General features: G+C 43.3%; 1 protein-coding gene across 1 annotated transcript; it reads left to right on the plus strand.

Annotated features, from left to right (window-relative positions):
* The first annotated feature begins 1,253 nt into the window (after nucleotides 1-1,253).
* On the plus strand, nucleotides 1,254-21,762 carry RFWD3 (ring finger and WD repeat domain 3). The gene is made up of 12 exons (XM_059481495.1): nucleotides 1,254-1,633; nucleotides 2,969-3,213; nucleotides 4,919-5,016; nucleotides 5,105-5,302; nucleotides 7,516-7,607; nucleotides 9,783-9,897; nucleotides 14,502-14,730; nucleotides 15,911-16,061; nucleotides 18,237-18,413; nucleotides 18,941-19,155; nucleotides 19,413-19,630; nucleotides 20,250-21,762. Exons 1-12 carry the CDS (start codon nucleotides 1,254-1,256, stop codon nucleotides 20,391-20,393), a joined length of 2,262 nt encoding a protein of 753 aa, XP_059337478.1. The 3' UTR covers nucleotides 20,394-21,762.
* The last annotated feature ends 710 nt before the right edge of the window (nucleotides 21,763-22,472 follow it).

The following is a 22,472-nucleotide window of genomic DNA, read 5'->3' on the forward strand; positions in this document are numbered from 1 at the left end:
TAATCAGGATAAGAATGATGAAATTCATAAGATAGAAGTTCTTAAGATACCCCAAAAAATAATTGAGTCTTAGTACAACCTCTTTGATTCATTCTTGTATACATTTTCTAGCTACTTTTTGTACACAACTAGCATTTGTTCTCTTTATGCAGCCCTAGCAGGGTAAGTTTTACCAGCTTGGTAAAACTGGTGTTTGTGCTTTGGGCTTCTGAATAGTGCTAAAGTCTGCAATTCCCAAGGCTTTTCAAGTTTATGATTGCTTAAGTACTTTTTGGAGAATGCGAATGATTTCCAGCAGCTTGCAGAATTTAATTTACACACCTCTTCCAATAAAGGACTTTTGAGTTTTTGATGAATCTGTTCATTCAATTAATGAGACAATCTTGAACTTTTTTGTGTTGTAAGAGCAGTGTGACCAAAGTGCTCTTAATTTGGTGGCTGATTGCAGCATGAGAATTAATAATGCACAAAATGCACTCTGTTTTTCTTCAAACCCTAAGGTAGTACTCCTGTTCTGGAGGTAACCTGAAATCCATATGCGAAAGATGTAGAAGGGCAACCACCCTTGGTATATTTGCAGTTTTACTGCAGATTTCATGTTTATCCAGCCTTGGGCTGAATTTGGATCCACAAATGCTGATGCTGCAGATAACTTGCTACCAGTAATGTCTCAGTCATGTGCTCTGCCCTTTCTGGTTTTGCCTGGTGTTGATAAATACCTGAAGGGCTGTTCAGTAACTGTGGGTAAGGGTCACATGCTCTGTTACAATAAGGCAATTTTTTCTGGAGAAACTTGGATGTCAGTCGAGAGAGCAGTGCAGCAAAGGACTGTGTCATAGAGCTTGTTCCTGGCTGTGTCTGTGGGTGCTGCTCACCTGGGAGAGTCTCAGATGTTTCCAACTGTTCTTCAAGATCCACGTGAATTTACTTGGCAAGTAAATGATGGCAGCAAGAAAACATTAACTTTACATACTCATCCAAGTGCTTATTTAGGTTGATTTTGCAACGTGCCTTTGGTGCTAGCTGCTGTCGAGCCAAAGACTTTGAGCCCAGGACTCTGGGAGGGTGCTCCCAGCTCACATATGAGTATTGACTTGTGATTTAGCTCTGCTGCAAAGGACAAATTTTCTCTCGACTCTGAATTCTAAAAGCATTTTTAGTCACTGAGTGCTGTACCTGGTTCTTGCTACCATCAGGCTACAAGTAGAGTACACTTGTAAGTAAATACGAGTTTTGTTCAACTCCTTGCAGAAATGGCTCAAGAAGAGATGGAGGTTGATCTCCACCCAGTGGCTGGTTACTCGGTGGGGACCCTGCCGACGCTTGCCCCGGAGCCCTCTGGCCACCCAGCGCTCTCCTCCCACATCGCTGTGCTCGGGGAGGGAGGAGGCAGCGCCGCAGCTCTCCCTGCCGCCGGTGCTGTTGTCTCAGCCGGTTCTGGTGCGGGGGAAGCAGCTGCAGAGCCGGAGCTGCAGACGGGCCCTGCCCTGGCCCCCGGTGGGCAGCAGAGGCTGCAGGGGCCCTTGGAGCAGCCCCAGCCCCTGCCTGGGCCGCCGCTCACACAGCGCCCCCCGGCCAGGAGAGCTCGCAGGCAGCAGAGACTCGGCGGCTCCCAGAGGACAATCGGTGCCAGGTAAGGCAGAAGTGAAATCGGGTCTGAGCTGCCCAGCATCAGTTCAAAACTTCCTTGCTTCTTCTCTTACAGAGCCCAGCCCAGGTGTGTGGCTAGGGCCAAAGCCAGGGTACCTCACCTTTTAAATTCAGTAATAGCACAGCGACTTTTGGTCTCTTCTGGCGGGTTCTTTGCCCTTGCTAAGTGAATCCTCCTGTTTCATATGTTGGCAGGGGTGATCTTGGCTTCTGAGCCCTTCTACATTTTGAATTTTGCTTGCAGAGCTTGTGCTGCTGCTCTTCCCTCTGCACAGCCAGACTCCTGTCTGTGATTCCTGCAGCAGTACTGATTCTCAGCAGTTCCAGCCAGCATTTAGCTCAGTGGAGCTTGTGCTCTGGTTTGCATTTCAGCTTTGATTTGGGCTCTGCCTGATTACATTTGCTGGTGATGGTTGCTGCAGAAACTTTCACAAACACACAAACTGATATTTTTCTGTAGGGCTTTTTTGGTGTATTTTATTTTTTTAATACCATTTCGATGGGATCAAAGGGGGATGAGTGGGGATGCTCTGCAGCCAGAAAGAAATCCAAATTTATTTTTTGTTTTTCTCTCATCATTCTATCTTTTGTACATGTCAAGGGTGAAATTATAATTAACTGAAGCATTGCTTTTAAATTCAGCAAGACCAAAAGCTCCTCTCCTCCTAGTTGGTTAAACACAACTATATTGTTTGCCCTCAGATTGCCCGTGAAGGTCACTGTAGTTGTGAGGGCTGGAAGGCAACCTGAGAAACTCCTTTGAATCTGAAGGATAATTGAGATGATAGCTGAGCTGATGAGGGGAGAGGGGAGGATGTTTCTGTCTAGGGGTGAAGTTCCAGTAGAAAAGCAGAGGGAAAGTAGAAAGACTAAGCAGAAAGTAGTCGGTGGAATGAGGCTCTGATCCAAGTTGCATTTCCCAGTACCAGTTCCTCCAGGAACCAGGGCTGAGTTAGGGTTGGAGAGACAGATTAGGAGTTTCCTTAGGCTTATTAGTGAATGATACTCTCTCTGTTTTTCTCCTCTCCAACCCCACCATCCCATTCTCCCCCAAAAGAAGGCAATATCATTTTTGTAATGAGAAGATTTTCTTTGAACTGAGCAATATGGATTGTTGCTGATCCTGCTGACTGTTCCCAATGTGGTCTATCCTATGTGATTGCCCCCCTACCAGAGAAGGCCTGATTTGATAACAGTGACACCTTCCTGCTGCAGTCAAAGCCTGGGAACTTTCCTGCAAACATTCATGGGGAAACTTGGTGAGCCTTTATCTTGCCTGAAATGACTGTGGCTTTTGTTTCTTGATTTCTGGACTCAGGGCAGCATTGGACCATTACTTTCAACTCAGTAGGACCCAAGAGCCACCTGCAGGAGCAGTTCCACACCCCGAGTTCCCCCGAATTGTGAGAGACACCCAGGCACAGCACCCAGCCGAGACAATAGAAGTGAGTGACTCTGACAGCAGCACTTCTGAGGAGGAGGAAGAGGAGGAAGCAGTGGAGGAGGCAGCAGCACCACTGTTAACATCAGCCCAAGAGACTCCTCCAGCAGCGAGCTCAGGAGGTTTGTGCTGTATTGGAGCTGCATAGAGCCTGATTGCAGACACTTCTCTTGCTGTTTGAAAACTCAGCAGGGAAATCCTCTCGAGCCTCTCAACAGACGGTGCTCAGAGATTTTGTGCCCACAGCTGACAGGAGCAGGCTGCTGCCACACGGCTTCCTGGCAAGCAGCTCCTGAGAGCAGCAGCAGCAGCAATGGGTGATTGCTACCATAGTGTTAAATACACTCTTTTTGTGTTTGCAGACTGCTATTTATTCTGAAAGTTTCCAGGATTATTTGTAACTTAAATTTAGAGGTTATTGCTTGCCATGCTTCCACTCCCATGTATTATTAAGGAGTGCTATTGAAGACATCATGTCACAGCTTGGACATGAGCAAGATGATGGTCGTTTCAGAGAAGGATCTGATTCAGTATTTTTTAATTATCTGACATTTCAGTGTGCTTCAGTTGATTTTTCATTCCTGTGTGACATTTAGCTGAGGAGATGGAGGTGCTTTTTGGTTTTTCTTTCCTCGTTTCTTTCTGTCTCACAATTTATTATCTAAACTCGTGTTCACAGGCTGACACACACTTCAGTGACATTTTTTGTGATTAACATGCACAGTTTATGTAAGAGTGACAAATAGTTAACTTGCTAGTCAAGGTTATTGATGCCCAGAGAATACAAGAACAAGAATATCTTTTTACTTCAGTCTCTAAGGAATGTCCTTATGATTGACTCTCTGCCCTCAGTTTTGGTTTTGATTGGCCAGCCCACCTCATTACCTTTTTTTTAAAGGGTACATCTGTGAGGTTCCTTTTGAACAGATCCATTCTGCTTGCTCTGGGCTAGTTTTACACTAGACAGGAGCTCAAGCTGTTGAGTGCTGTATATTGTTGTGTGAACATATGCTCTGTGCTGGATTTTCTGGAATTCCCTTTTGCTTATATAAGCCAGTGGCTCCTCTTACAGCCCAGAATCACAGAGGCTGAAAACTTTATTGACATTAGCCAGGGTTAGGTGATACTTCCACTGGATGGAGAATATGTGCCTTGATTACTAAAAGTGATTAATAACTCGTGTTTGTCAGGAGCTAGAGGGGAGGCAGTGATTTTTGCTCCTTTTTTACTGTGCTAGTGGTGGTGATCTCCACACAGCAATTCAGTGTGCCCATGCCTCAACAGATGGGCTGACAGAGGCTCACCACAAAAACATGGGGAGAATAGCAGCAGAATTGGTAGTTCAGACAATTACCAGCTGGAAAAGTGCTGAAGTCAGAGTGGATGGACAGGCAGCATACGGGAAATGCTTTCTTGGCACATGAAATATGCATGCTTAGATCCCTTGGCAAAGCAGCTTCTGATATTGGTGTCTGTCTTTCTCAGGGCATAATGATGCAGGAATATAATCTTACATCAGCCTAATTATAGACCAGGTCTGTTTGTTTTGTGCAGGTCAGAAAATTCTGATAACAATTGCTGTCCTTAACAGACCTCTCCTTTTTCACTGAAATTCTGTTGCTTTTCATAAAAGAAAACATAAATTTTTTTTCAGCACTGCTGCTCATATATAGAAGGCCTTACACACAGAATGTGTCCAGGGCACTGATCTGAAGCTTTATAAGTAACCTGTGCTGTGTCACTACTTAACTTTGATTTCAGATCAAAGCAGGAAAAGTCCTTTTCATCCCCTTACGAATCAGGTTATTTAAGCAATGCTTTCTTTAGTTTCCAGTCAGGTCCAAGCAGAGCCACCTCAAGCTTTGTCTCAAGCTTCTGCAGTACATGAAAGTCATGAAGATGAACCTGAAGTCCAGCAAAAGCAAGTAAGGTGAACTAAATGCTTTTGGAAACAGATTATATGTGATGAATGCTGCATTTTCTGAAACAGTTGTGTTGTATTTTTAATCTTAGACAACTCCACTAAAGAAACTGGAGGCATCAGTTCCTGTTGCCCCTCTGGATGAGGAGGAAGGAGATACCTGTGCCATCTGCTTTGAGCAGTGGACCAATGCTGGGGAGCACCGTCTGTCTGCGCTGCGCTGTGGGCACCTCTTTGGCTACACCTGCATTGAGAGGTGGCTCAAGGGACAGGCAGGGAAGTGCCCTCAGGTAAAATGGCTGTTATGTGCACTGGAAAGCACTTAAAGCACTTAATATGTGTGCCTAACTTGTGCCTCAGATGTGGTCACTGTGAGTGTCACAGCTGGTTGCTGCATGAAGCTGCTGTCAGAAGTAACAAACCCCATCATTATTTTGATGTTATTAGGACAGTAACAACTAGCAGTACTTTAAAGGATGGGTTATGACTTGGATCTTCTCCCTGAAGTAGAGCATTTGTGAGTAGCAGATGTAAAGGTTTGAGAGTTCAAGTGCTAAACTTGGAAATGGTTTCAGAATGGCCCAGTCTGATCCTGGAGAGAACCACCTGGAGTGGAAATGGCAGATGGATTCCTTGACACAATTAACTAAGCATAATGGCTGTGTTATTGGACAGGAAATGTGTCTGAGAACTGTTTTGGAACCACACGATGGTTAGGGTTGGAAAGGACCCTGAAGATCATCTAATTCAGTTTTCAGTTGATTAATCTTCTGTTTTGAGCTGCGTCTGCTTTTGCAGCCTTTAAGAGGACCAGGTTGTTGAGGAAGCTGGCAGAGAGCAAACTGAGAACCAGGTTACATCTTCCAATGTCCCTTTGCAAGTGGTAAATCAGTTTTTGAAGGGTTTCTTTCCATGGTTAGTACTGATCTCCTTCGATGAGGTCTGCACTTCTATGTGATGTGTTTCCATTCCTTACTCCTTTTTTCCATGAAGGAATGTTGACAAAAAATAGGTCAATGAGTACCTTGTAAATAGGATTCAGTTCTGGCACTTTCTGAGTCAGTGGCTGGAAGCCCAGGGTTCCTTTGGCTTTGTCATTTTGAGAGTTTCTGTATTCTTGCTTGACTTTTCAGGATTCCCTCCTCTCAACAAGACACTTCCTGTTGACGTGTGCTGTGACTAAACCTAAAGAATCCCTGTTGCCATAGCAAAGGCCCAAAGTTGATTTTTCTTACCTCTGTCAATTCTGTGTAAGCTTTTCCTCCCCCAGTTCAGGCCCAGACAGAATTCTGAGAGACCTGCCTGGCATATTTACTCTTTGGAATTTTGTGACTGCTTTCTTCTCAAACACTAACATCTCAAGGGTTGTTTGCTCCCTCTTTTTCTTCCAATGATACAAAGACTAAAAAGTTCCTGGGGGAACTTGCTCTGGAGAGAACCTTGAAGCTAAATCATCTTTCCTTCATTTTCAGTCCCCCTCCTTTGCAACTGGGCATTCTCTGGTTGAATGGCCCAAAGTTGCTGTGCATGGTCTGTGTACTAAGTGGCTTGAGTGTGAGCTGCTGTGAAATTGCAGCATTCCTGATCCTGCCAGTGGCAGCTGCTAGCTGCCAGGAAAACTGTCTTGGCCATTTACTGCAGTTTTTACAAAGGGAGGGAAGTTTTCTACTCTGAGACACTTTCTTGTGATAACTTTGTGCTGCTAAGTAACAGACAGGTCTGCATTTGAGGCATACACAGAAATTTAATGTTTAGCTGAGGCTACTCCATATGAGTATTCACCTGCCTCTTTTCTTATCAACAAAGAATATTTGCAAAACAAACTTATTTTGCAAAATTATGAAGAATGATTGAGGAAATTATGAAGAAATAATGGTGTCTGCAAGTTCTAACTTGCTTTCTTTTTAAGGTGAATATAATGTACTAAATGATTGCAGCTAGATGCACGAAATTATTGAAATCTGACTCCCTGTGTGTCACTGAAGCCAGTGAGATGTCAATGTTTCATGCAACACTGGAACACTTCTATGGATTTGGGCCTGCAAAATGTGGTTAAAGGAATATAGCACAGAAATAAGAGTTGGGAATAAGCTCAAGGGTTCCTAAATTCTTGTCTGTTGGCCAAGCATCAAGTCCTGGTGTTTTCAGACCTGAGATTGGGCTGTATTTTGTTCTAGATCTTTTTGTTTTCACTTCTTTGTCTGATTTGGGATTTTTTGTCCCTGGAACTTACCTGACTGAGCTGCCTTGCTGGTGCATTAGCAGAATGCATTTAGGGGGAGGCAAGGAGATGCATTATTAAAGGTGCAGCAGGACATGCAACTTTAGAGCTTTGGTGTCTGTATGAGGGAGCACCTTGCAAACATACTCATGTTTGTGGCATTGTTTTCCAGGAGAAAGCTCCTCATTTCAGAGCTAAATAAAACCATACCTAGGGACTCAGGGATGCATAGTTTGGATGATTAAATTCCTGTAGATGACCTGAGCTGGTGTTTGATTTCAGTGCAACAAGAAGGCCAAGCGCTCCGACATCGTGGTGCTGTATGCGCGCACGCTGAAGGCGCTGGACACCAGCGAGCAGGAGCGCATGAGAAGGTACGGAGTCTGCACCTGAAGGTACCTGCACTGACAGCTGCCCTCTCCTGCTGCTCCATGCTTTCATTTCCTGCATGGTCTGAAGCAATTTGTGCATTCCCTTGGGGTTTTTCAGGAGTGTAGCTACCTTAAAGAGCCAAGGCCTTGCTGCGTTGCACGTCTTAATTTTCTTTTGGAACAGAATTCTTGAGTTTGCATTATGTGGCCCTGAAACAGCAAAAGCTGTCTTGTGCTATATCCTGAAATGTTATCATGGGAGGACATGCAAAGTTGATGCCAAAAAGCTGTATATTGCTAATTCATCATTAGATGGGAAAAGCAAGGCATGGTTAGGAATGCAGGGGGAGTGAATAGCTGACCTTTTCTGCCACCTTTTCTGTATGCATTAAACAGAGTAATACCTCATATGAATCACTTTCCATCTTGCTTTGTCAAACTCTTCATGTAGCTTTACTAGCAAAAGGTCAGCAAGCATTACTATGACTCCCACTTCCCTTTCCAACTTAAATGTAGACTTTGTATTGAAAAAGGGAAAAGCAGGTATGAAAATGGGGACTCGTTTCTTTTCAGTAAGATGCTGTCACAGATACTATTCTGAAATGAAAATGCTGCAGATACCTGAGTTCTTCTAAGTCTTGTGTTGAATAGAATTTAATTGGGGTTTCTTCACTTGTCTATAACTATGCCACTGTTCTTTCAAGGCAGTCTTTCAACAGAAGCCTCACTATCCTGGTAATTACAGATCAGAAATGACTGAGGAGTAACAGTCAGGAAGGGAAGAATCTCTCTTCTCTCCAGATTCCCACACCCTGATGGTGTTTGAAGTGTACCTTTAGAAGGGTGATGCTTCTTTCACTGCATTAACACAGAAAAATAAATGATATATATTATTTTTTTCAAAAGCAGGGAAGACAGTTGGATGTGTAAATCTTGTTATCTCTCATGAAGGGGAAGTTGCCTTACTTCTATTTGTGTCTCAGAACCTCACTGCAGCCATTCCCCACATGCCTTGCCCCTTCTCTGCCTCCTGTTTTTGTTGTAAGGCAGGGAGCAGTGACTGTCAGTGGGTCCATGGAGCTGCTGGCAGTGGCTGCCTTCTGGCACACAGCCAGAGTGGAGCAGAGATGTGTGTGTGCATGCATTAGTCTTGTTTGCACATAATCTTAAATTAGCTATAGGATCATGGGGTTTGTTTGTCACATTCAAAAAACCCACCAGCCTTCAGGCTTTGGGTACTTACATAAAGAATGTGTTTGTGATTGTTAAATAGGCATTTCACCTGTTTCTTCTGCAGGGAAAAAAATCATATGAAAAAGCTGTAAGGAAATGACAGCATTCTGTGCTTTGGAACCTCTAAGGAAATGACAGAATTCTGTGCTTTGGAACATTCAAGGCTAGGTCTGTGCATTTGCAAAATACTTAGGCAAGCTAGAGCTCCCTGCACATGAATGACAGAAATAACTGGAATATTACAGCTTTTGACGTACAGAATGCAGTGGGCAACATGGACCAAGTGTACAGCTAATTTTAAGGAGTGTTGGTGTGTCTTTCCCCACTTTAGCTATTCCTTCATGTAAGCCTGTATGAAAGAGAAATAAATTCAAGTAACCTAACCAAAATGCTGCTGCTAAATGGTGTGAATGCACTTTTGGGCTCAGGATGAGGTAGTAAGTGAGTCTTCTTTATGGGCATTCACAGAGAATTTATCTGTATCATTTTGTCTGGTACAGATATATTTTCCTAAAATACAAGATTAGCTACTGATAGTAGAGACAAGCTTGAAGATCTTGTTGTTATATAGTTATGCTGTGATGTGCTATGATACTGACACAGTGTATTACATGGACATAATGGTATAGGATTTGCTTAAGTGTTTCTGTAGGGGAAAGAAAATTGATTTCTCTTTCATTCTCCTCTGGTAAATTAGTGCTTTTGGAGAGGATGAAGAGAAAGGCTGTTGGAACAATACTTGGAGTGAGTCATTCAGAACAATTGCATAACTGAATATCTCAAGGAGAATGTGTTGGGTTAGTGCAGTACCAGGTTTTCTGTGACTGTGGATTTGCCTGAACAGGACTTATGGTGGGATAAAGTTAGAGGGCAGGAGTTGACACCTCAGAAAAGTATCCAAGATAATGCCTAGGCCTAAGGCTTGCTTTCCTCTCCTTCCTGCAGCTCTTTAGAAAAGGAGCAAATGCTGCGGAGGCAGGCGGAGCTGGAATCTGCCCAGAGCCGTCTGCAGCTCCAGGTGCTCACAGATGAATGCAGCAAACTCCGCAAGCAGGTCCAGGTGAGTCTCAAATACAAATACAGAGTTTCTTCTTCTCCAGCCTGCCTTTTCCATCTTCCCTTAGAGGTGAGAAGACAGGATTCCAGTTCTAGTAATCATCGAGATTTAGTAAACTCAATTGGTGAATCATCCCAAGCTGGTAAAGACATCCTGGGCTGGAATATTCATGCATGCTACAAAAACTCTGACTTTTTCTTGTGCTTTTAAGACTTAATTAAACTTGCAGCACAGCACTAGAGTTGTTTGGCTGCTGATGTTGCAGGTTCCCCCTCAGGTTTTGTGGTGCCTGGGGAGGCATGGTAATAAAGAACCAGACTTAGTCTCCTCATCTTTCATGTAGTTGCATCAAAATAAGCTTTGGAAATCTCAGTAGTAAACCTGCAGTGCAATCTATTATCACTAGTTAGTCAAGAGTCTTTGAGAAGCAGTTTGTGAAGAGGCATAGCTACTTGCAAAATCAAAAGAAAACAAAAATAAAAATACCCTAGGGCTTTGGGGTTTTTTGAAGGTTAGTCAACATTTCAATGTAACACCTTCTGGTGCCCTGGGACCTGGCCTGTCAAATAGGGGAGGCTGTACATGGCCTGAGCAGCTGCTGAGAGGCACCTCTTAGGGCACAAATTACTGACTGTAAATTATGGGTTGTTGAATGACTGCTTCCTTCTGGCTTATCCAACACTGAGATATTTTGTAACCCATCCTAGCTGCGTTTTCAGGATTCCTATAAATTATGGACTCTGCCAGTGCTTCAAACTGTGAATCAGCTGGTGTATTCCACCAGTGCTAGGTTTCCCAAGAGTCTGTTTCATTGCCAGTTTGCTACCTTTTGTTGAATGAGGCAGATGATATCCTCTCACTTTCTAGCAGCCTGCTTATTTTTACGCTTTTCTTTATTCCTGGAATTTTTTTTATAGCCTTGGCTATTCATATCTGTACATTAAACAACATCCTCTTTGCTGAAGTCTTCCTGTGTGACATAAGATAAGGCTTTATAAATTCTCTACATTCCTGCATGAAGCCATATGCTCATCATCACTAATAAAAAACTAGTCCACTTCAAACTTTGGCTTAAAAAAATGCAAATAAGATAATATTGCAGGTCCATAATGTTTTCCTGCAATTCATTTGGTCTTAAATGATGGAGTATCCAGTCTAACTGAATTGAAGTCACATGTTATAAAGATTAAGTACCCTGTGTTCTTTAAGCTCTGTTTCAGTATTTATTACTGCATTCATCATTGTACTGTAGTGGTTAATGCAAATGCTGGAAGCAATTTTAAGGTGCTTGTTTATACTGTGAATAAACTGGAAGTAAACAATATACTGGGGAGCAAAAAAGCAGGAAGTCCACAAAAGTCTTTCACTTGTTTGATTGCATTTTGAGCAGATGCCTAATGAGCTCCTTGTTTTATGAGAAGTCATAGAGTAAAGTAACTACTTACACAGAAGTATTTAGAGTGGGAGTTTCTAGCCCAGCCCTGCTTGGGTGATTGCAGTGTAGGTTTGAGCTGCTCAGGGGTTTTTGTTGCTCATGCACTTGAGCTGTGCCCAGCAGCAGTCATGGCTCTAGCTATGATCTTTTTTTAGGTTTGTATGCATTTTTCTGTGCTCTTACCCATTAAGAGTCTTGTTCATTGTAATTTGTTATTGAAGTATGTAATGTTATTGAGACTAGGAAATTGATGGTTTTTAAGTCTTTAGCTATATGAAAATACATGAGGAAATGAACTTGAAGATAAGGAGAGCTCTGGAAGAAAGTCTTCAGGAGTGGGGACTGTGCTGAGCTGTGTCCTGCCCACCACACAGAGATTCAGGCTTGTGTTTGGAACAAATGCTGCTGACACCTTATTTTACCTAATGTTATTCCTTTGGGAGCAGAAAGAATTTGGGAATTAAATGTGAGCTACTGCAGTACTCCTCCTGAACCTGCCACCATTTTCAGTAGAAGTAGCTAATGATAAATCAGCTCTCTCTGCCTTCTAGTATTAATATCACTGATCAGCTGGGGTAGGAGATCTGATTTTTGCACATGGGAAGCAGTAGCTCTGTTTGGGTATGGAGCAGGAAAAGGAGGACTGGCAGGGAAATTACAGGAGACTGCATGTTGCTGTGGAGAAAAAAGTAGATATAATTATGACCCTTGCAGAGATCAATTAATGTTTCTTGATGTAATGGAAAAGGTTTTTTAAAATAGAATTTTCAGAGCATTCAAAAAGATTGAATGGCAAAATATCAATAAAAATTAGTGTATTCAATATCTCTAGGAAAAAAATAGGCAAATTGTTTTATTGAATAAAAATTGTTCATCTTTGTGATCTGTGGTTACCTCCAACTGATGCCTGGGGAAGTGGAAGCTGATGTTTCATTGCTGTTTATAGTGAAACCAGTTAGAAATGCTCCACATCCTTTAGACTGAGTTTGAACCCAAACCCCAAGGTGGAAGGTGGAATGTCCACAGTGCTGCACCACAGCTTGAGGTTGTCCTGTCCTGTGTTCTGTTAAAGGCAGGGCTGGGGCTGTGCAGTGCCAGCTGTGGCTTCTCTGAGAGCTCTGTGGGAAACAGAGAGTGACAGTCATTGATACCTGCCTTTGTCTTGAAAGCTTCATATCAGCTATTGGAGCTGTAACCTAATAACTCAAAACTGTTCTGAATTTATTGTAGCTGCTGGTTTTGCTTTCCTATTCATTGTGCTCTTCCACTTCTCCTTCATACTTCTGAGGAAGACTTTTGCTCTATAACCCATTCTTTCCCCCTGGTGTGACTGTGTTCAGTCATCACTGCAAAGGTGAGCTGAAATCTAGAGACAGTCATAGCATGTGCAGAGAGAGGAGCCTGCTCTCAAGGCCATTAGTTGACACCAGGCATCAGGAAAACTCTGCACAGCATCTTAAAGGGAAGTATGGGCTCTTACATAATGAACAGAATGTTCTTTTGAGCACAATTAGTGGAATTTGTCTGCAGTGGAACATTTTTAATCACCTTGCTAATGTGCCTCCAGTAAGACTTCCTGGTTCTGCTGGGTTTGTCCATCGTGTTTAAATGTAAACATTGTACTAATAATCCTTGTGATTTTAATTGTCTGGTTTCCTTTTTAATAACTTGTGTGAAAGTTGAATGTTGAGTGCAGGTGACAAGGAGATTTTTGTAAGGTCCTCAGAGCAACAGATCATTTTAATCTCTTCTGATCCCCAGTGGTTGTGGTCTCCCCCCCTCACCTTTTAGAAATACTGAGTTTATTAAATTTTTGATTAAAAGTTACTTTGTTCTAAGTTACCTGTGTTTAGACTGACTGCGTACTCTAAGCTTGAAGCTACAGCTTTCATCATAAGCATCCTGACAACCCTCACACCCCTTCTTCTTGCCCAGGTTGTTTTGTCTTTTCTTGCTCTAATAATCTGTAGTCTCCAGCTTCCTTTTCTTTTTATTTTTTCCTTACATTTTTATATTCCCTTGGGACATTTGCAATGTGCTTGATGCCAAAGACATCAGACCTCTGTAAAGTATCAGAACTGCTCTCCCCTTGAGCAGCTTCCAAAAGTTATAGGTCTTGATAACTGTTAATGTAGAATTTGAACTTTGATCTTGCCTTTCTGAAAATTGCTGCCTTTGCTTCAATGCAGGTTAAGTGGTGGTGGCTGGTTCACTATTGAGGCTGACTTGCAATTACTGATATATTCATAATAGCATTCTTGTGACCCTTAATTGTTTAAAGATTACATAGTGTTTGAAGCAGAACCTGCATTGCTCAGACAACAGAAAGCAGGTAGCAATTTTCCTTCAGTTTGCCATCCCTCTTAAATATCCCTGAGATTCTCTATTGTCTGATTTTGACCTTGGATTACATGATGGTCAAAATACTTTTTGGGAAGGGGCACTTCTAGTTGACTCACAATACGCTGATGCCACTACCTTGATTCCCACCTCACCCCTGATGATCTCAGCAGAAAAAGGAATTCAAAGAATACCTTGTTCTTCACAGAAGCTGTTCTTGGCCATGCCTTTGCTGGATATTCTTGAGCATTCATCAGTTGAGGTGGAGGAAAAGAAGGGAGGAGGTGGTAGAAGACAGAGCTGGAGCTCTTGAGAGTTGTGTTGTTCCTGGAATTTGCTGCACAGGGTTTACAAGAACAGGGTCATTGTCATTTAATAGACTGACTTGTTTCCTGCAACGCCCTTTGTGTTGAATCTTGGGCTTTTATTTTTTATGGGGTATTCTGGAAATTGTGGAAAATGTTTTTAATTGACTTTCTCCTGTGGTTTAGGAGCTCATAATACTTGGCAGTTCATTCCCTTCTAAGCAGCATTGATCTGGTAATAGTTGTTACTGGCTTTTATGTGTTGCCCAACAGTCCTCTCTTTCACAGGGTGTAATATATACAATAACACACTTTGAATACATTTTGCCAGTATTTTCACAGTATTTGAATGCTTCTGTTGCTCACTGTCATAGGCCATGAACTTAGAAATATAGTACTTCAGGAATAGCATGGAAATGGGACTATATTTCCCTTTTTTATCTGAGAACAAGTACAGTTGGAGCATCTGAAGCAGAAGGTGACACTGCTGGTGATGTATTAAAGCTCTTTGGGTCCTTTCTTTGCAGGAGCTGAAGGCCCTGGTGGCCCAGTACAACATGAGCACTTCTCAGCAGCCCGGCAGCTCCCGGCCCTGCCTCGCAGGCAGCCTCCCCTCCAGCCAAAGCCAGCGCAAATACCACTTGGAAAAGGTGCTCTTGGTGTCCCAGGCTGGCAACTGCAGAGTGATGGCATACTGTGACTCACTGGGCTGTCTCGTGGTGTCACAGCCTTCTCCACAGTCTACTTTTATTCCTGGTAATTGAGCAAGCCAACATTTGGAGGTTCAGAAGTACAATTCTTGTCATTTCTGCTTTGTCCCTGCTTTTCTGCTTGGTCTTTGCATGTGCCTTGTAGACTGAGAATACTTGTAAGACTCCCCATACTTCATCTGGCCCCTGCATTGGTAGCCTCTGCCTAGGCAAGGAGCTTGTTTCCCTGGCACTTCTATGGCAGAGTCCTAGCAGAGGGTCTGCAGCTCTCCTGCTGGAATGCCACATCCACAGAAAGGTAAAAGATGTGTCTGGTAATCCTTGCAAAGGTGCACCTTCTGAAAGGAGAAGGGGCCTGCAGAGAAGCTTCCATTGGTTAAGTGAGAAACACTGCTTCCCAATTTGTAGGTGGATTGATGCACATGCAGCTAATTTGTCAGTACTCTTAAAAACAAACAAACAAACAAACAAAAAAAACCCCAACCAAAAGCAAACTCCTTTTAATCTGAATGCCTGAATGCTGTTCCCTAATGAGGAAATAGGAAGCCAAGAAGTCACAGGCAGCCCTGATTTTGTCTCACTGTTATGTCCAGGGGCCCGTGCCCTGACATCTGGAGCAGTGCCAGTGGCTGTTTCAGTGCAATGCATGTGGCATTAGGAGTCTGAGAGCACTTGTTTGCCAAATGCTTTCTGACTGATGAGGGTTACTCTATTCGGTTAATGGGTTTGAGGTTAATGTGCCTTATCTAGGCATAACAAAGTGCTTTTCTGTATTTAACTGGTCTCATTTTTCTGGCATTTGTAGCCAGGACTGAATGTCTGAATGGAGGCTTTGTGGTGACTCTTGTAGCACACAGGTTAAGTTCACCTGTACCCATTCTTTGCTGTGATGCTTGTTCTCTTAAATAGCCATGTAATCCTGCTCTTTGTGGTCTTATCTGTGCAAGAGTGTCTTTGAAGAAGCTGGCTAAAGAACAGCAGGCCTTGTAACAAGAATTGTAGCACTGGTACTGAATTTGCCCTTGCTGACTGGGATCCTTAAGGATTTAGCTTTGTTACCATCTGAATTAAAGAATGATTTGTGACAGTTCTTACCCAGAAGAGCAAATAACTTGCATGTTCATCCCACCACAGGCTTCAATACAGACTTTGTAGTTCTGGCATAGAATAACCAGTTCTGTGCATGTGCTGCTTCTCAATGATCTGCTTTACCCTTCTTGTGGCAGGTTGTGGTGTGAAGATGATGAGCTTGGCCAACCTGAAGAGCAGCCAGTACATCCCCATCCACAGCAAACAGATCCGGGGCCTGGCTTTCGGCACTCGAGCCGATGGTTTGCTGCTCTCTGCTGCCCTGGACAACACTCTCAAACTCACCAGGTGAGCCCTGCCTGTCCCTGCACAGTTTGGCTGTGTCCAGGAGGTTGGGTTGGATTTTGCTCTGTCTTGCAGCATTTGCTGTTCTGCTTTCTGAAAGATGCTGCAAAGACAAGATCAGGTTTGCATATTCTTCTTGCATGTGGGAACTAACAGAGGGGAGGACTTATTGATGCTTTTACATCTTTAAGGTGGAGGTGTCATGGAGCTACCTCTCTCTGGTTATTTTTCCATGGAAAACAAGTATTCAGCACAGGTCAGCCAACTGTATGGAGAATAAATAACATAATATATAGACATGACATTTACTGTCCACTTGGTTTTCTTACTGCAGGGAAATGTGAAATGTGAGAACTTGTACAGCATAAAGCAAAAATAAGGGGTGGTTAGGCTGGGCTTCTCCTTTCCTGCACTGATGCTGACTTTACTGATTTTAAACTTCTTGTAGATCATGGAATTCATCTGGGATATGAAATGCATAAACAGCATTGTTGAGCATGCGTTAGAGGCTCTCTAGAGCTAGCAGAGACTTAATGCAGTGGGTTGGAGACTAATTATGCAGAGACTGAGAGAAAAATGTGTCCAGTCCTGTTAGAATTTACAGTTTATGAGTGTGTTTTCTTGCTGCTCTGCTGCTCTTCAGTCTTAATCATACAGTGCTTCAAAACTTTATAGGCTGATTGATTCTTATTGAGTTATATTAACATTGCTGTGCAATCTGTATGTCACTATTGGGTTAGGCAGGATAAGTGTCTGGTTTTTTTGACTAATTAGTCTCAGTTTTTTCCCACAAGTGAAGCAATGAACAGAACTTAATCCTGCAACAGAAATGTACAGAATGTTTTTTTTTTCCTGTAACCATGTTGAAATGTGTGCTAGACTAGTTAGAAGTAAACAAAACTGTGTCTGATGCTCAAGTCAAGGTGTCAGATTTTTAACTGGGCTAATAATTCTTTTCATGGTTTAATCTGAAGAGTTAGCAGGCACTGCAACAAGGAGCCAGACACTTTTATATCTGCCTCTCACTGCCTGGTTGGCTGCATGTGATCCTCTTGCTTTTGTGCTTGATCCCAGAATGTCCTGGAGTTAGGTGTTGGCTTCAGCAGCATCTTCATACTTTTTTCAGTCTCCCTCTGAAAGAATAGTCCTTCTTTAGCAATCTTTCTTCTCTAGTTACTAATCTCATAGTCACCGTCCCCAAAAGAGTTATTCAAGATGCTTTTATGTCTCCTGCTCTGGCTTGCAGTTGTTTGAAATAGCACTGGGAGTTTGTTTGGTTTTGGGGGTTTTTTTTCATCTTGTTGTTTTGACCCAGTCACTGTTCTGGTATCAAACTCCCTGTTTCCCCAGCTAGATCTTTGTAGCTGTTCCCCTTACACTTACCTGGGAGCAATTACTTGTTTCTCTGGAGTGCTGAGCATAATCACCTTCCCCAGGGAGAAGCACATGTGTTACAAAGGATATCCGGAGTTACTTTGATATGTGCAGTCTTCTGTGCTGTTCTCAGTGTGCAAATGCTTTTTGACAATGCTGCCCTTTGCAAATACATCCCGATCTGATACCAGCTTCATCTGCTATTCTGGGTTGTGCCCCTCTGTGGACTCTCTTCTTCTTTAGAAACTTGATTTGTAGAAGGAATAATTAATACTGTAAATGTACTTTCAACTGTCCTTAGCCACTCACTGTCTCACTCTTGCTTAAACTGTATTCTTTTGAGGCATAAATACTCTTCCTCTTGTGTAAAAGGAGAGGAAATAATTAATGAGAGATGTAATCTGAAGAGATGAGCTCTGTGATCTCAGGAATATGTGGTATTACGGGACTACACCAGCATTGCTTCTCCTAATTGTTTCCAGAAAGGTAACTTAGCTTTCTCTTGCCAGTAAGGCAGCTGAGACCCTGCTGTGAGATTTCCTCTCCCAGTCTCCAAAGATCAAACTGAAAAAAGAAGCATTGGCCTGGAAGAATTATAAATCACTTGACAATATCCAAGGGATTATTCTGTTTGGGTTTTTAGATTCATGTCTGGAGTAAAGGAGGAGTCAATTGAGAATTCGGTCTCAAGAGAGATGCTTTTGTCTGAAGACTTTAAAAAGCTAGATTAGCTTATTTTAATTATGCAGTTTTCTCATCAGCAGATACTTGTGCAACTGGCCATCATTTGCTTTTCTTCTGCAGCTTGGCAACAAACACTGTGGTGCAGACATACAATACTGGCCGTCCTGTCTGGAGCTGCTGCTGGTGCCTTGATGATACAAATTATGTCTATGCTGGATTGGTCAATGGCTCTGTCATGATTTATGATCTGAGAGACACAAACTCTCATGTCCAAGAACTGGTCCCTCAGAAGTCAAGGTATGGCAGAAAGATTTATCATTGCTCTCAACTGATAACCATCAAGTAAAACACAGCTTCTTCCATAAATAACACAACAATTACAGTAGTTTAAATTGTATTATGTGAATCTCTTGTTCAAAAATTCACATTTAGCACAAATGTGAGAAGACTCTCATAAGGTTGTATGGTGTTTATATATGACTTATGCAGGTGCCAAGCACTTGTGCTCCTTTTAAGGCACACAAGGGTCAGAAATAGACCCACTGGTGCAGTATAAACAGAAGAGCTGAATTTGTTTTGGAACTGGGTTTAGTATTTAATTTTGAAAGCGCAGATTACAAAGAGATGTGAAACTGATGCTTCTGTGCTTTATACTCTGGGAATCAATTTAATTTATATTGACACATCCATTGGCACTCCTTGCTTGAAGGACCATCTCCCAGCCTGCTTTGGCCCTTTCTTTGCCATGCATTTGGAGAGCTGGAGCTCTGCAGCAGCGAGCAGGGCACCAGCAGAGCTGCAGCTGACAGTTCTGACTCTTCCAGGTGCCCCATGGTGTCACTGTCCTACCTGCCCAGGATGGCCTCAGCCTCGCTGCCTTATGGTGGGCTGTTGGCTGGGACCTTGGAGGGAGCCTGCTTTTGGGAGCAGAGAGCTGGCAACTCCTACCGGCCTCACCACCTGGCCCTGGAGCCCGGGGGCTGCATCGACCTCCAGACAGAGATCAACACACGGCACTGCCTGGCCACATACAGGCCTGGTGAGTACTGGGGTGTCTGCAGCCTCTGACCACTGCTCCTCACTGCCCTGGGCTGAGCTCAGCAGGAGCCTTGGTGCTGTGGGCACAGCAGAAACACAGCATCTGCTCTTACTAGAGCCATGAGCATCTGCACGTTGGGAAAAACTGGGGATGAGCAAAAGGGGGCAGCTGCAGGCTGGTGCTGCTTGTATTCCTACAGATAAAGCCTATCTGTGAGTATATTTTTCAAAAGTTACCTTTTTATTTCTACTCCACAGGTAAAAATAACCCATGTATGCGTTGTGTGATGATGGAACTGACTTGCACCCCACTGACAGAGGGCTCAGAAGATGTGGTGTGTTCTTCCAACCCGGTTCAGACTTTCAGTGCTGGTCCCACTTGCAAGTTGCTGACCAAAAATGCCATTTTTCAGAGCCCAGAGGATGATGGCAGTGTCTTTGTGTGTGCTGGTGATGAGGCATCCAATTCTGCTCTGGTATGTCTTGCTCCTTTCAGTGTGGTGTAGGGGTTTATTGCAGTTCTTAGGAGAGAAGCCTTATCAGTCACAGCATCAGTGTGATTTGGTGGGAATTGTCATGCACATTACCCTGTGCTGGCTGGTCTGTTGTACTGCTGAGGCAGATTCCTGATAGGGTGGGACTCCCAGTCTTAGGCAAGGCCTGTGGTCCCCATCCATCAAAGGCCATGTAGGCAGTGAGCCCCTGTTGTCCCCCAGGGGAATGGGGTTGGGCACAGTGGCACAGCTGGGCCCTGTGAGTGGTGTAGCAGACTCAGTGGGGTAGTTAGTGTGGTAAGTGCTGTGGGAAAAGGATGCAGGCTTTTTAGGGATGATGGGAAGAGGACAAAGTTGCCTTTTGCCTGAAAAAGCAGCCCAAATGCAGAAGATGGACAACAGGCTGTGTGAGAGCTCATGAGTGGGGTCACAGAGGGTGGTCAGGGTGACATTGTGCTGCTGTTAAAGACCAAGTGAGATGTGGAAGTAGAGAAAGGATCCTATGAGTAAATTGAGGAAAACTTTTCTGGAGAGAGGATGGTCTGTTCTGGGTAGGAGGGGAGAGTCCTGCAGTCCTTGACCTTGTCTGTCCCTCCCACAGCTCTGGGATGCTGGAAGTGGTTCCTTGTTGCAGAAGCTGCCAGCTGACCTGCCTGTGCTGGATATCTGCCCCTTGGAAGTGAACCGAAGGCACCTCTTGGCTACTCTGACAGAAAAGTCAGTGAATATCTATAAATGGCAGTGAGCTGTCCTTACACTTGCCACAGACTGTTCAAATATGCTGCTGATAACCCTACACAAGTGTTCAGTCCTGCACTTGCTGCTTACAGGAGACAGGATCCATTACAGCACCTTCCTGGCAGTGGGGAGGAACTGGGATGTGCTGGTGCCCAGAGCAATTCCTTTCTTCTTCTCTATTCCTCTTTAGGCCTGCCCTTATTTCTTCTTTTGTCATTTTTTTTAGTCAAACTCCACAAGCTGCCTCAGCACAGCAATAGTTCCTGGAGTGTCTCCAGTGTGTTCTTGCACTTTTTTTTCCGCTGTGGATGCAGCACAGGGACTTTCAAATCTCTGCTACAAATGAATAAAATAAGAGGAGCTTGAAGACCTGAGACTCTCACTGCACTTTCTTGTGGAAGTTTGCCGTGATTGCTGGGTGGTGAAAAGGCATCTTGTGGCATTGCTGACACACAGTGTGAAAGCAAGTTCACTGCCATGGGGAGCACACTCCCAGTGTTCTGTGGAAGGTCTGGGATCGGTTGGCAGTTATTCCCTAGCAAGGATGGATCCTGTTTTGGGGCCATGGAGAGAACAGGCTTGAAAAATCTACAGAGAACCTTTTTCCTTTGTGTTTTTTTTTTTTTTTTCCATGAGCATATAATTTGCACTGTAATTCCTTAATTCTCTGCCTTCTTTCCCTTCTCTCTTTTCTGCTTTACCTGCAAGCAATCTTGGAGAGTTTGGTTGTGGAAAATGAAAATAGTGCTGGAGAAGCACAGGTAAAGAAGAGGGAGATGGTTCTTGTACTGTTGGCTGCTGCAGTCCACAGTGTTCTTTCTTAAAGCCAGGAATGTAGTGAAACAGCCAAAACATTGGAAAAGACTGCTGGCTGCTTCTGTTGTTTGGGGGTAGGGGGGCTGGATTTTTTCTGTTTTAAGGAACCAGTGGAAGCTCAGGGATTTCATCAGCTTGTTTTTACTGACCTTTTGTCTTCCTTCAATGACAGTTTACAGCTCCACAACTGGTGTTTGTGTAAGTGTGCTGCAGCTACTGGTTTGTGTAAATGTGACCTGTGGGGTGGGATCACAGCTGGGGATGTGTGGGCAGGTGCTCTCTTAGCACCTTACTGTAAATCTCCAGGTCAGATCATGAAGGGGAACATCAGTTCCATTTTATATGTAACAAAGTCAAACTTGCAATGATATTGGAAGCTGCAGGACAAGTTCCCCTGTGCTGGAAGGTTGTCCCTTGGCACACCTCTGCCTCTGGATGTGGTGAGCAGCAGCTGTCCCATTCAGATTGAGAGTGCCACCACTTCAGCTGCCAGGATAATTTTATTTGCTGAAGGCTGGGGCTTGCATGATGTGATCCTGTTTGTCTTAAAAAGGACTGAGAAGATCTCAACTTAACTTTATATTTTTCTGTATAGAATTTTGTTCCTATATTTTTATACTGTAAAAATAAAGTGTTTATTATTATCAAATATAACTGGTGCTGCTGTACTGTGAAAATAGGTCTCTGACATTCACTGGATGTCTTATGAACATTACCAAGGGTTCCTTATGCAGGTGAGTTTTCTCTTGCTTTGTATTATTTCCAGGTCACACTGAGCTTCAGGCTGAAATAATGAAGGTATTTAGTGAATGAGTCCTCACTGAACCATCCTGATCCAGCCAGGTGAGGGGAAAGAAAAGGGTTGAGCAAGGTCAGGCTACACACAGGGAACGTCTTTTAAATGAAAATGACTCACAGATATGAGATTTTTTGGCATTTTAACAATGATCAGGAACTAAGGGTTGGTAGAATGATATTGTGAGAAGGTCTCTGGTAACAGCTAAACCAGAAGGAGCAGGATGCTCTCTGCCATATTAGTACAATGAGCTTCTTGTTCTCAGCTATTCTGAGGCATCATTTAGGTTCAGTCAACTCCAACCCCATCTTACCACAAGAAATCTGGAAAGTTTTAAACATACACAGGAAAAAGAATGAAAAATGTTTTGATATTCTAGGTAGTCCTATGATTTTTTATATTTCTAACGCTTGTTTTCTACTTTATATCACCATGCAGGACTAAGAGATACAAACTTAAATGCTATTAAAATAA

Source organism: Ammospiza nelsoni, chromosome 13 (genome assembly GCF_027579445.1).
Source record: "Ammospiza nelsoni isolate bAmmNel1 chromosome 13, bAmmNel1.pri, whole genome shotgun sequence".
Lineage (NCBI taxonomy): Eukaryota > Metazoa > Chordata > Aves > Passeriformes > Passerellidae > Ammospiza > Ammospiza nelsoni.

What these genes read in the sequence shown, in the direction of transcription:
- RFWD3 (XM_059481495.1), top strand. Translation starts at nt 1,254, where the DNA reads ATGGCTCAAGAAGAGATGGAGGTTGATCTCCACCCAGTGGCTGGTTAC. An exon ending in AACTCCGCAAGCAGGTCCAG is followed by an intron (nt 9,898 to 14,501) that starts GTGAGTCTCAAA and finishes CTTTCTTTGCAG; the next exon opens with GAGCTGAAGGCCCTGGTGGC. An exon ending in AACACTCTCAAACTCACCAG is followed by an intron (nt 16,062 to 18,236) that starts GTGAGCCCTGCC and finishes TTTCTTCTGCAG; the next exon opens with CTTGGCAACAAACACTGTGG.